Below are 13,750 nucleotides of genomic sequence, written 5' to 3'. Positions count from 1 at the left end.
GTTACATTTTAACATTTCAACTGTACTTTTTCTGTCCCACTTCTCCCCTCCAAAATTATTCTCTTTGATAGGAAGAGGGAGTAAGTCTTCCTTGTCATGCTGTTAAGAAAACATCCAGTGGCCAGGTGCAGTGACTCACACCTGTAATCCCAGCACTCTGGGAGACTGAGGTGGATGGATCACTTGAGGTCAGGAGTTTGAGACTAGCCTGGCCAACATGGTGAAACCCCATCTCTACTAAAAATACAAAAATCAGCCAGCTGTGGTGACACCTACCTGCAATCCCAGCTACTCGGGAGGCTGAGGCATGAGAATTGCTTGAACCTAGGAGGCAGAGGTTGCAGTGAGCTGAGATCTCACCTCTGCACTCCAGCCTGGGTGACAGAGTGAGACTCTGTCTCAAAAAAAAAAAAAAAATTGGTGAGAACATGGTAGCCAGTGGGGAGGACACAGCCTGATGAAGTCAACCCTACAGCAAAACCCACTGTCCTGAGTGACATCTGTGGTCAGGGGTCAGGGGATATGTGCCAGTAGTGAGGCCCATGTGAACAGGAGGAGGGACTCAGCATTGGAGCAAAGCCCTGGGCATTCACGTATTGAGTGTTGGCAGACACAGGGGTGGATGTGTTGGCAGACACGGGTGGATGTGTAGCAAACATCTGTCTTTTTTTAGGGAGGATGTCAGACTTCTGAAAAGTCCACTTGAGATACTCATAAACATATCTGTTTGGTGATGCTCTTGTGAACAAGGTAGAAAACCAAGATCTGAGTCAATAGCATTTCTTCTGGTATTACATTTGCATAAAAATCATTTGGAAATTATCTTTCCCTCCTTCTCCCAATCTGCCTGCAAGTGCCCTCTCCCAAGAATCCTACCAGCTTTGAATTGTCCATCGATGAACTTCAAAAGGCTAGTAGTAAGCAACAATGGCCACTTGGGTCTCTCTTGATCTCTTCCTTTCTTCACTGGCAAGTATCTTTGATATGTGGCTTTCTGATTCTGTGAGCTAGAGGCTATTATTTGTGTCTACTCTTTCCTCATTTTTCACTTGTTCGAAGGACATTTGTGGCCATAGGAACTGTCAAGTTGAGGCTGGGAGCCATAGGGCTCACCCAGAAGATGAAATGGAAGGCATCTTAGTGTTGGAAGCCAAGTATTAGGTTGGTACACAAGTCATTGCGGTTTTTGCCAATGAGAAAACCACCACTACCAGAACATCTTGCCAACAGCCCAACAGCACCTTATCTTACTTTCTAACTTAAGAAAAAAAGGTAATTTATTTACACATTGTCATATTCCACAGAGTTTTTGAAGTGGCCTCCAATAATACACTGCACATGGAAACCATCCGTAGTTGAGAGAATTGGAGCACAGTGATGATAGAGGGAAGCCAAGCACAGAGAAATACTCATCTCTTGCTACTGAGGATTATCAGTGGTGAGCCATCAATTTGACCCTCTGTCCATCCTAGTGCCTCAGACAAAGAGGGACGTGCTCCGTTCACAGTCTCTGAAAGCCAAGAATAAGCCAGTCGTTTAGGCGTGGAATTCGAGAGTCCTTTCTTTATTATTATTATTTTTTCTTTTCTCTTGTAAATGACCATAGAAGAGACTTTTAAAAAAAGAAGCCTCTGTACAGTGTTAGTTGGTGTGACCATTTTGAATAGCAATTTGGAATATCCAGTAAAACTAAAACTAGTCCTACCTTAAGATGCAGCAGTTCCACTTGCTTTAGAAAATTACCATCACAGCCTCACGGGGAGAAGATACAAGTTGTTCATTGCATCACCATTTTTAATAGGAGAGAGTCAGAAACATCTGAACGAGTAAGTTCAAGGCATAATTATGTTGCAGGAGTGGAATAGAACGTGTGTTTTTGTGTGTGCAATAATTTTCAGTGAAAATAAGCCAGCTGCAGAAAGAAGTTAAGTTTAAGAAAACTCAGAAAAATGGTGAGTATGTATGTGTGGAGACCTATTAATTTTGGATGATAGTAATATGGATATTTGTATGTATCCTTCGCATTTTTCTGATTAAAAGAGTAAAATACCCATTGTGATGTTGTGCAGGATGGTGACCAGTACATCCTACACTACCTAACTTACAGCAACGTGATTGCCTTCTGCTAAATGGTCTTATATGGATTAGCTCATCTAATCACCTCAACAACCCCTTTCAGGGAGATCCTTTGATTATTCCCATTTTGCAAATGAAAAATTGAGATCTAGAGAGACTAAAAGCTTAACCTAAAGCAACTTAGTAAGGCTGGCCTTGAACCTGGGCAGTTAGAGTCCACAGCTTTTAGTCTTTATTATACTGCTTTACAAAATTTTCTAGTATCATACAGTGGGTTGGTTATTTATTTATTGGCAGCAATCATCTCATTGTACGGGCATACTCCTAGAAGACAATGCAGGGAAAGCAGTTCTTAGAGATCAGAATAGGGTAGTTCCATTATCAGATGATATGGCTTGAGCTTGGTGCACACACTGTCTTGTCTTTTTGGATCATTTAATGGTGGCTCACAGCCCAGAAGCACCTTGTCAACCCTGGTCCTACACCAGAAATACCTGTGGAGGTTTAGGAATACCAAAGCCTGGCCCCACCAGAAATTTCAACATAATAGACCTAGGATAGGGTCTGTTTATTAGCATTTTTAAAAGTTTCTCACATAATTTTAGTATGCACTCCGAGTGTGATCCACTGAATGATACAGTCTGGACAGTACAGAGTTCAAAGTTATAATGTTTGGCAAGAACCTGGTGCATGGGTGTTTTGTGTTGAGGATCAAGGACAGGTCCATATGTGTTGATTTTGATGACCAGATTGCAGCTAATGTCCTGTGAAATCATGGCTCTTAATCAGGATAAGGCAATGCATCTTAGCAGGATAGATCTGTCTTACCAACTCGGTCTCTCTCTCTCTCTCTTTTTTTTTTTCTTTTTTTTCCTAGATGTAGTCTTGCTCTGTCACCCAGGCTGGAGTACAGTGGCGCCATCATGGCTCACTGCAACCTCCACCTCCTGGGTTCAAGCAGTTCTCCTGCCTCAGCCTCCCAAGTAGCTGGGATTATAGGAGCCTGCCACCACACCCAGCTAATTTTTATATTTTTAGTAGAGACGGGGTTTCTCCATGTTGGCCAGGCTGTCTTGAACTCCTGACCTCGTGATCCGCCCACCTTAGCCTCCCAAAGCGCTGGGATTACAGGCATGAGCCACTGCACCTGGCCATCTCTCTCTCTCTTTTTTTTTTTTTTTGAGACAAGATCCGACTCTGTCGCCCAGGCTGGAATGCAGTGCAGTGGCAAAATCTCGGCTCACTGCAACCTCCGCTTCCTCCGCTTCAAGTCATCCTCCCACTTCAGCCTCCCCAGTAGCTGGTACTACAGATGTATACAAGCATGCCCAGCTAATTTTTGTATTAGGTTGGTGCCAATGGCAAAATCCGCACTTACTTTCACACCAACCTACTACTTTTTGTAAAGACGGGGGTTTCACCATGTTGCCCAGACTGGTATTGAACTCGTGAGCTCAAGCGATATACCTACCTTGGCCTCCCAAAGTACTGGGATTACAGGCATGAGCCACCATGCCCGGCTGGCCAGCTCTGTCTTTTAGTTTTCTGGAGAGCTGTTTGAGGAATTTTGCCATGATGACGAAGTGTGGCAGTGGAGACTGGAAGCACATGTATCTGGTACTTGCTATCCCTTGATTAAGGAGTAGCTAAGCAGTGGGACAAAATTTTTGTCAGAAAAGAACTCAGGGTCTACTCCAATCACTGACAGATTTACAGTAAGTCCTCATGTATCTTCATTGATAAGTTCTTGGAAACTGTGACTTCAAGTGAAACAATATATATGAAGCTAATTTTACCATAGGCTAATTGATAAAAACAATAGCATATTTCCTGTGGCATATTTCTGGTCACAAAAAACATCACCAAACTTCTAAATAACAAAGTTAAATAAAGCAACATTACTCGAGGACCTTCTGTATACCAGAGGCCTAAACATTCTATGCCGTGGATGTAATATTAGCCTGTGGCAGTGGTTCTTGGACTTGTGCATTCAGGTCACCTGGAGAACTTGTGAAAAACAGATCCCTGGGTCCCACTCTCAGTTCCTGATTTTGTAGGTCTGTGGTAGGGTCGGAGATTTTGCATTCCTAACAAGGTCCCAGGTGATACTGATGCTGCAAGTCTGAGGACCACTCTTTAAAAACCACAGGACTACGATGATGATAATAAAAGAGGGTTTTAGCTTCCTACCCTCTACCACATCACATGTACACAAATAGAAGGATTGGCTCGGAGTCAAATAAGATGGGTTGAAAGCTACAGGCTAAGTCAGTTATGTTCTCAAACTTTAATGTAAGCAAAAAACACCCAGGGTATGTGTTAAACATGGAGATTATCAGGCCCGTCCCTAGATAGACATTCTGGTTCAACTCATCTAAAATGGAGCAAAATCTGCATTGTAAGTAAGATCCAGAAGACTTTGAAAAAGGTGGATCTGGACACTTTGAGAAATTGTAGGTGATTGTACAGTTATGGGTATTTACAGTGGGTTGGCAAATTCGTATGCAGAAATGCTAATTAACAAACAAATTAATGTCAGGCTGCAGAGACCTCCATGTCCTTGGTGCTCTTCTTGTTAGTAAATCTCCAAGTATAATTTACTTGGGTGAGTATAGGATTCATATGCCTGTGCAATCTATGTATGCCATGACAAAGAAGTCAGCCAATGACCATTGGTCTCCAGAAATATCTTGACATGGGTCAAAATTAATATGAGATAATTTAGTAATGATTATAATGTTGGTAATAATAATAGAACAGTCAAGTCCTGAATTTTAGTTAAAGGAAGTAGAGGAGTCGACTTCAGAAAGAAGGAAGCCCAACTTCTCAGAAATCCCTATGACCTAACAGTCCCAGTAAGAACACTGAGAGCTGGAAAGAGATGCAGGTTCCCCTAAAGCTAAGGCAAATCCAGCAGTATTAACAGTTGCAGTGTGGTTGAGGCCAGGAAGGTTGTCATTGCCTTCTCTTCTGCTCTGTCCAGACCACACCTGGAGCTTGTCTTTAAATCTGGGCATCATTGTGAGAGAAGCACAAATTGAAGGGTGATCAGAGTTGAACATCTGGGATCCCAAGGGTTCTTGATCCTTGTCCCATTAGAAATGGATGATGATGACAATGAGGCTGTTTAGTCAAGAGAAGAAAAGATTTGCTGGGTGGGATGTGGGGATGGTAGGTTATGGTTAAAAAAATGTTCTGTCTTGTTCTATGTAGTTACCAAGGGCAAATCTAGGAGCAGTGTGTGAAATTATAGTGAGTCATTATTTCAGCTCTAAATAATGACAAACTGTCTAGAATAGATTGAAAAAGAAAGAATGAAATGGAGTGCCTTGTTTCTGTCACAGAAAGTGGTCAAGCAGTGATGATCTCGCTGTGTTATAGAAGGAGTTCTTGCTTTGTTTAAGCCAGAGGTTGGGCTAGAATTCATTGTTAGGCTCCATAATTGTGTCTAATGACTGATGTTATAGCGCTTGTTGTTTTGTTTACTCAGTGATGACAAATAAATGTTTCCAGCGTAAACTGACAGCCAGATACCATTATCCAGCTTTTTGTCTCATGGAAGCTGCACACTTCAAATATGCATCCAGGTGCATTTCATTTGCTGGATTGGGCTCTGAGCAATCTGATCTCCCCTGAAGAAGTAGATTGTGAAGGCCATGGATGGAGCAGGGAATAGAAATGGATACTCTATTTGAATGTGCCAGAGTAAGCATTTGAGTCTTTAGGCCTCTTGACTCCTGTCTTGCCAAAAGTCAGAATAAGATACCAAAATAAAAAAAAAAAAAAAGGTTTGTGGAGGAATGTTTGACTTTAAGGAAGTGACTTGTGTGGACACTGAGCCTTAGTACTCATCTCCCAGAAACAGTCAGGTATTGGTGCCCTTGGATCAGACCAGCGGTTCAGATAGTTCGGACACATGGACAGCACTTTAGAGGTCCAGGATCACCAATTGGTATCTGAAGTTGTTGTGATTAGAACCTGCTTCCAGAAACTTCTGATGCTGAATCTCTGGTCTGTTGTGCTTAAAGCCAAGTAACCAAAGCCCTGCTTTTGACCATGTAACATTTTTGAAATCAGGATGTTTCAGAGGGTACCATTTGTAAAAAGATGCATATCTAGGATTTGAATAATTTTATTTTACTGAAGACCAGAAATAGATATCTCACTTTAAAAATTCCTAGTATTAATTCAGGACATAATTTCTTTATATATTTTACTGGGAAATTGCAAACTATTTGGAATTACATGCCATCTGGCCTTCGTGAAAGTCGTTTCCAACTATGGAAGCAAAATCTGTTTCTCAAGCAAAACGTGGCCAAGTGTCTGAGTGCAGACCCCCAGGCCTAATGGATTAATAAGTAGCTGTGTTATATGCCCCTCTTTGCAATCTACCAGATAATATTGCTTTTTTGGAGAGCTAGTGGTGATGAATTCTGTGGCTTTTATCTTTCTGCATTTATGTCTTCTTCCAAAGTAAGCACACTGCTTTAATGATTTAACACTAGTCTGTTCACACTCGCGTTACGGATTTTGGGAGATGTTAATATGTTGAAGGACACACGTTTTAAGATTCTGTCATCTTTGTTTGTTTGTAGTTGAAGGAGGGGTAGAGCTTCTTATCTTGTGCTGCACCTGCCACTTTCAGGAAGCCAGGAGAGAGGAGGCAATGAGCCTTTACATCTGTTGAGTGTCTATTCTATTCTAAAGCCAGACATTGTATCCTCGTTTTCTTATTTAATCCTTCTAATTTTCCTTCCTTCTCTCCTTCCCTCCCTCCCTTCCTTCCACCCTCCCTTCCTTCCACCCTTCCCTCCTTTCCCTCTCTCCCTCTCAGGCTGGAGTGCAGTGTTGCAATCTCAGTTCACTGCAACCTCTGCCTCCCAGGTTCAAGCAGTTCTCCTGCCTCAGCCTCCTGAGTAGCTGAGACTACAGGCATGCACCACCATGCTCTGCTAATTTTGGTATTTTTAGTAGAGATGGGGTTTTACCATGTTGGCCAGGCTGGTCTTGAACTCCTGACCTCAAGTAATCCAGTCGCGTCCATCTCCTAAATTGCTGTGATTATAGGCGTGAGCCACTGCATGTGGCCAAATCCTTCTAATTTTCTGAGGTGGCTATTATTATTCCTCATTTTATACAGGAAAAAATAGAAATCAGAGAGCTTAATACATTTGTCAAGGTGTACAGAGTTTGTAATAAGGAAAACCAATTCAAACCTAGGTCTGACTCCTTCCAGCGCACGTATATTGTATGTAATGTCACCTTTACGTCTTTTCCCAAATTGTGTCATCTTTTCTAAGTCAAACCTACTAACATGAGTCTTAAAATCAGCCTTTGTTGCCAAAATACTTGACAGTACATTGGTCATTTATTCTTCCCCATTCTGGGTAGAAAACAGAGTTCTCTTTTCCTAATGGAAGCCCCAGGACAGCTTATGTTTGCATGTCATATGTCCATTTGACTTTTCACCAAAACACTAGTGTTTCACACAGTCCTGACCCATCGGCTTCTCAAAGGTGGGTGTCAGTGGTGAGAGACGATGAAGCTCATCTCAGAGGCACAAACAGGGCATTTTTGAACTGACCCAAGTGCATCTGGTATTTGACACCTGTTGGATTTGGTGGCCTCTGTGATTTAGATGAAGGGGAGGGCCATAAGTTCTCTCCTCCTCAACCTCACCACCAGGTAGGTTGTTGAAACAAAAGCAGATCCCAGACTGAATTCTGTCACACATCAAATACTGACATTAGGCAGAATGTACCAAAGTAGCCATAAAACCTGTTCCTGTAAGCTGAGGAAGTCCTAACTCTCCATCCTTAAGGCATGTTGACAAGTACTTGCAGGAGAGATTTACTCAGGGACAGCAGTCTGCAAAAAGATCAGCTCCAGGGGACCAAGAAGCCTTCTTGGCAGGCTGTAAATGTTCTGTTTTTTTTTTTTTTATCCAGCTGATGGTGATTTGAGTATTTGCAAGCATAACATTCTGTATGTGCACTTAAGATTTGTGCCCTTTAGTATATCTGTTATTTCTCAATACAAAATAAAGTGGAAATAAATGTTTGCCCTTAAATTATTCACAGTCTGTGAGCAGGGAAATTATCATATATTGTTCAAACCCATAAACCCTTTGAATTAGAGGTTTTCCATGGAAGGGTCTCCCGGGGGGAGTGAAAGCACTCAGGGGTCTTTCATATGCACCATCCTGCCAAGGCCTCCTCTCTGGTGACCCCAGCCCATCCCTGTGGTATCCCCTAGAGTGGACACAGTAGTTGCCTCCATCCAAGTGACCATCTTGGCACCTGGGATACTTTAGTCTTGGGCTACTGCTGCCTTCTTTCTTTATTCTTCCCTGTTTTAAGTAGAGTCATGCATTGCTTATGGTAGGAAACACTGTGAGAAATGTGACAGGCAATTTCATCTTTGTTGTGGGAACATCATAGAGTATACCTAGCAAACCTGGATAGCAGAGCCTGCTACACACCTGGGCTATGTGGTACGGCTTACTGCTTCCAGGCTACAAACCTGTACAGCGTGATACTGTCCTGAATACTGCAGGCAGCAGTAATACAATCTAAGGACTTGTGTAATAAACATAGAGAAAGTACAGGGAATTATAATCTTATGGGACCACCAGCGTATATGTGGGCTGTCACTGACTGAAACCCTATGATATGGTATGTGACTATATATCCTTCTCTTGGAATTTGACTTCTTTTACTTTTTAGGCTGCTTTTGGTGGCTTTAACCAAATTCCTGATGAGGCTAGGCAGGAAGGTTCTGGGGGATGAAATAGATGTATTTCCCTGGGCAACAATCCCAGACTCCACCCTGGGGCGGGGCATGGGAGGGGCTGCGGGTCCCCTCTCTTTCTTTCCCAGAAGGGGAAAGGAGACAGGGGTAAGGATCACCAGGGGGTCATGCTGGCAGAGCCCTTAGCTCTAAGTGCCAACTTTGATAACTATTGGATTTGGCCTAGTAAGCCCTGGCTGTTGCCTCCCAGGTAAAATTCTGCAGGACAAAGAGATAAAGATGACTCGGTATCAGCTGCCTCTAGGAGAGGGTTGTGGTGTTTCTGCTTTGGCCGTTGTAGAATTCCTGTGACTTTCATTTATTGCCCACGTTTCTCTCCCTTTACATTGCACACACATCCCTCTCATCCCAGACTCTCGTTTAACAGAACCTCAGCCTTAAAGAAAAAACAAAAACAAAGCTTGTACACACACACACAAACCCTCCGCTACTATTCCTAATCTACTGTGGAATCTGTTGCCATAGCAGCAGGGAGCGGCTGCCCCCTCCCCTCCCCAAGCACAGACACATACTTCATCATGGGGCTCCCATCACGTTTTTAATTTTTTTTCTCTTTCTCAAACAGCAACAGCCAACACTGCTTTTCCACAAACTATTAATATATCTTTATAGTACTCTCTTGGTACTTTTTAGACTGCATTTGCTTCTAACTTCAGGTACACCTAGTCATGCCCCCACAAGTAAGGCTAATTTTATGAAGAGGCTGGTGCTGGTTTGCTTTTAGTCTTACTTATTATTGGATCCAATACTAAATGAATAAAGAGATTTTGGGAGTTATCTAAAAGTAACATGGGAATTGAGCTCTATGGCTCTGGGCACCTTAATTTCATTTTCTGAGATTTTGTATTTCTTTTCATTGTTTTGATTTTAGCTTATTGCTTTAACATACTCTTTTTTATTTTTAAAGAACTAAGTGTTAATGAAGGCATAGGAAAGAGTATATGATAATTAGCCAAGTTTGATATCATAGTTAACTAGCAGGTTCCTAGACAAATATATGATACTCTTCTTTTTATAATTAGACCATGTGAACATTAATAACGGAATGGGTTGGATTTTTTTTTTTTTTTTTTAATGTTAACATGCTTAGGAAAGCTGTAGAATTTACTTGAACTTAGTGTGTTAAATAAAGTCCTGGTTTTCTGAAGCCAAAACCAAACATGTTAGTTACTCTTAACCCAGGGCTGTGGGAGAAGCCAGTGATTCTAGGCCCACATTTCTCCTCTTTGAGAACTAGAAACCCCTCCATCAGGGCAAGACTCCCAAAGAGCTGCAGGTGGCAGTCCAGCTGAGTGCTTGTAGAGGGCGCCCCCCCACCCCGCCCCCCACCACCCTTCTCAGTCTCCTTCCCCATCACAGACACTGTGCCATCTTGGAAATGGATACTGTGCTATAGGAGGGAATGAGATTTTTGCCTCTTCAGAGCTTGATACCTCCCTCCTGATTCTTTTTAGTCCAGCTCCCCAGGTCTCTTAGGTCTCAGAGATGGAGCAACAGCTGTTATCCTCAGACCTGGTCACCAGGGAGGGATGTGCTCATTTCCAGCAACGTAGTTAAGGGGCTGGGAAAAACTAATTAAGCCTCTTGGCAGCTATGTGATTGGGCAAGTTCCCTAACCTCTTAGAGACTCAGTTTTCTTCTCCATAAAATAGTGATGATACTCCACTTCCATCAGGCTGTTGATTAAATGAGACAATGCTTGTGGGAATCCTTACTATAGTGCTGGGCAGTAATTTGTATATACTCAATGAATGATCATCCCTTTTCTTTAAATATGCTCATAGATGATATGGAAAATTCTACTTTACCCTCCACGGTTATTTGTCATATCATGTTGTAGTTTTTAAAGATTTTTCCAAAAACCTTTGGGAGAACAAATCCTCTACCCCACTCCCAAAAAACCAGGAAGAACTTTTAAAAAGTTGTGATAAAATATACATAAAATTCACATTTTTAACCATCTTCAAATGTACAATTTAGTGACATTTAGTACATTCACCGTGTTGTACCCATCACTGCTAGCTGGTTCCAGAACTTTCTTCTTCTTTTTTTCTTTTTCTTTTGAGTCAGGAGTTCCTCTGTCACCCAGGCTGGAGTGGAGTGGCGTGATTTTCGCTCACTGCAGCCTCCACCCACCCAGGTTCAAGCGATTCTCCTACCTCAGCCTCCTGAGTAGCTGGGATTATAGGCACCCACTACCATGCCTGGCTAATTTTTGTATTTTTAATAGAGACAGAGTTTCGCCATGTTGGCCAGGCTGATTTCGAAATCCTGACCTCAGGTAATCCGCCCACCTCAGCCTCCCAAAGCGTTGGGATTACAGGCATAAGCCCCTGAGCCTGGCCTAGTTCCAGAACATTCTTATCACACCAAAAAGAAACTCTGTAGCCCTTAAGCAATCGCCCTACTCTCCTCCTAGTAACCACTAATTCTGGCCTTCTGTCTCTATGGATTTGCCAACTTTGGATATTTCATATGGAAACATACAATGTTTGTTTTTTTTGTGTCTGGGTTATTTGACTTAGCCTAATGTTGTCAAGGTTCATTGATGTTATAGCATGTATCAGTACTTTATTCCTTTTAATATCTGAATAATATTCCATTGTACGTATATACCAGATTTTGTTTATCCATTCATCAGTTGATGGACATTTGGGTTCTTTCCACCTTTGACTATCATGAATAACATTGCTATGAACATGGGTCTACAACTTTTTGAGCACCTGTTTTCACTTCTTTTGGATCTATACCTAGGATTGGAATTACTGGATCATATGATAATTCTGTGTTTAAATTTTTGAGAAATAGAACAGCTACCAAACTGTTTTCCACCATGGCTATGCCATTTTACATTTCCACCAGCAATGTCTGAGGGTTCCAATTTCTCCGCACTCTTTCCAACACTAGTTATTTCCCATTAAAAAAATTATTATTATAGCTATCACAGTGGGTGTGAACTGGTGTCTTACTGTGTTTTAAGATTTTTTATAGTACTGATTTTGTATGTGTCTGGACTCAAATTTCTATATCGATGTTCTTAAGCCTGCCATATTGCAAAGCTACATGAAAAACCACCTATACAAAATTCCGAACAAGAGAATGGTGTAAAACTTCTTTTCCTTCTTGGCCCCTGCTATAGCTAAACATCATGACTCTGTAATCTGTAGTATGTTTAAGCCACTTGCAGACAATTTGTGGCAAATTAGAGATGATATCTGATGCCTCTGACCTTCTTTCTAATTTCTCTTTTTTAGGTTTTAGGGTTTCCTTTGGGTCACCCGAAATGTTTTTTAAACACTTTGGATAAGAGCTAAACCACCTGCCACTGGGGACTTCCATACTCTCGGCTCCCTTATCATCTGATGGCATTTTGACTGTCTTGAGGCCAGGTGACTTGCTGTCCATGATGAGTGATGAGAAGAACCTTGGTGTGTCCCAAAAGTTGGTGTCACCTTCAAGGAGCACAAGTAGCTGCTCTTCCAAGCAAGGAAGTCGACAGGTAAAGTTTAACTCATGCAAATTTTAATATGCAAATATAAGCCATCAAGTTTGCTGGTTAAAATGCACACATTTACTTGGGAAATCCTACTTCTCAGTTTAAGAGCATTTACTTTTGGTTATCTCTTGACTGTGTGAGGAGAGTAAATTCTGTATAATTTTAATAATGTGTGCCTACCAGGTGGGAAGAACTGCATTTGGTTCTTCATATAATTTTGTTTAATTCTTGCAACTGTCCTCCAGTGTAGATATTAACATCTCCATTTTCCCCATGAGGAAGCTGACTCAGACTGACCAGGTTACTTGCCCAAGGACACACAGCTAGTAAGGAGCAAAGAAAGAACCAAAGCTCAGTCTGTTTGGCTTCAGAGCCCACACTTTGCTTTATATCCTGCTAAGCAAAACAAAAAAACCATCCATCATTTTTCAAGTAATTAAAATATCCACCCCAACTTTCTTCCCTTCATCACACCTTTTGTGGCAGCTTGTAACCACAGATTGCCCTGCTAGTAGCTTTGAGTCTCACTTGCTTTAATATCTGTAATGGATGAGGGAACATAATCTACAGAAAAATTGTCCAAAGGAATTAAGTAGGAGGAAGAAAGAATTGAAACAAAGGACTGAATAATTAACTCCTAAATAACTGTCGGGTAATTATATATTGTTTCTTGGTTTCCTTTCTAATGAATCTTTGTTGGCAGAATTTGCTGGTTTTAGATCAGTGGCAGTAAATGCACATTAATCATTATAATTCTTCCCCCAGCAGTTAGGTAGTGAGAGAATGAGCTGTCAGAAAGCTGAATTTATGACCAAAGTGGTCTGTGAGCCTTTTCAGCACCTGCTGGCTCTGTTGGCATTTCCTTTTCCTCATGGGAAGTGCTGGCCTGAGAAATCACCCAGAGTCTTTGGTTCCAGAATTGGAAGCAGCAATTAAATAACTCCCACCTCAGTCACATCTACACATTTGGGGTCTCTCAGACTGAGCGTTGCCTGGGATAAGGAGCTTTGCCACCCATGAATCTGTGATGCCAGGAAAATTAGATTTTGCCACAGGTCTGACATTTGGGAAGCCTTCCAGGATCTCCCCTGAGGGGTTAAGAAGGAGAATTTTGTCAGCACTGTCATCAGTTCCTTCTGGGACTAAAAAAAAAAAAAGGAAAGACTAAAATTAGTCATTGGCTAATGCATCATGGCTCCCTGGAGTTCTGTTTCATGAGGTTCACTGTGCTTGTCCTCTTTGTCAGCTTTCCACAGGAGTATTTTTCTCCCTAAGCCAAAACTCTGGTTGGGGTTAAAACAGCATGTGGTATATCCCCTACCTGTGCCATCTTCCTTACACCCAGGGATTGTTATGTCCTTCTTTGAT

The 13,750-nt window shown here is 41.8% G+C and overlaps 1 protein-coding gene across 8 annotated transcripts in view; it reads left to right on the top strand.

Annotated features, from left to right (window-relative positions):
- Nucleotides 1–13,750, top strand: part of OSBPL3 (oxysterol binding protein like 3) — a 183,923-nt gene that overhangs the window by 76,105 nt on the left and 94,068 nt on the right. For all 8 annotated transcript variants that reach the window (XR_002521013.2, XM_003896187.5, XM_003896185.5 and 5 more), the window contains one exon: nucleotides 12,141–12,385. Coding sequence is in view for 7 of the 8 variants with exons in the window: in XM_003896187.5 (XP_003896236.2) it covers nucleotides 12,290–12,385 (96 nt within the window). In the remaining variant the exon portion in view is untranslated. The remainder of the gene's footprint in view (nucleotides 1–12,140; nucleotides 12,386–13,750) is intronic.

This window comes from Papio anubis, chromosome 4 (assembly GCF_008728515.1).
Source record: "Papio anubis isolate 15944 chromosome 4, Panubis1.0, whole genome shotgun sequence".
In the NCBI taxonomy this organism is placed as follows: Eukaryota; Metazoa; Chordata; class Mammalia; order Primates; family Cercopithecidae; genus Papio; species Papio anubis.
Note: the sequence above shows the minus strand (reverse complement) of the source record. Positions and strands in the feature narration are given on the sequence as shown.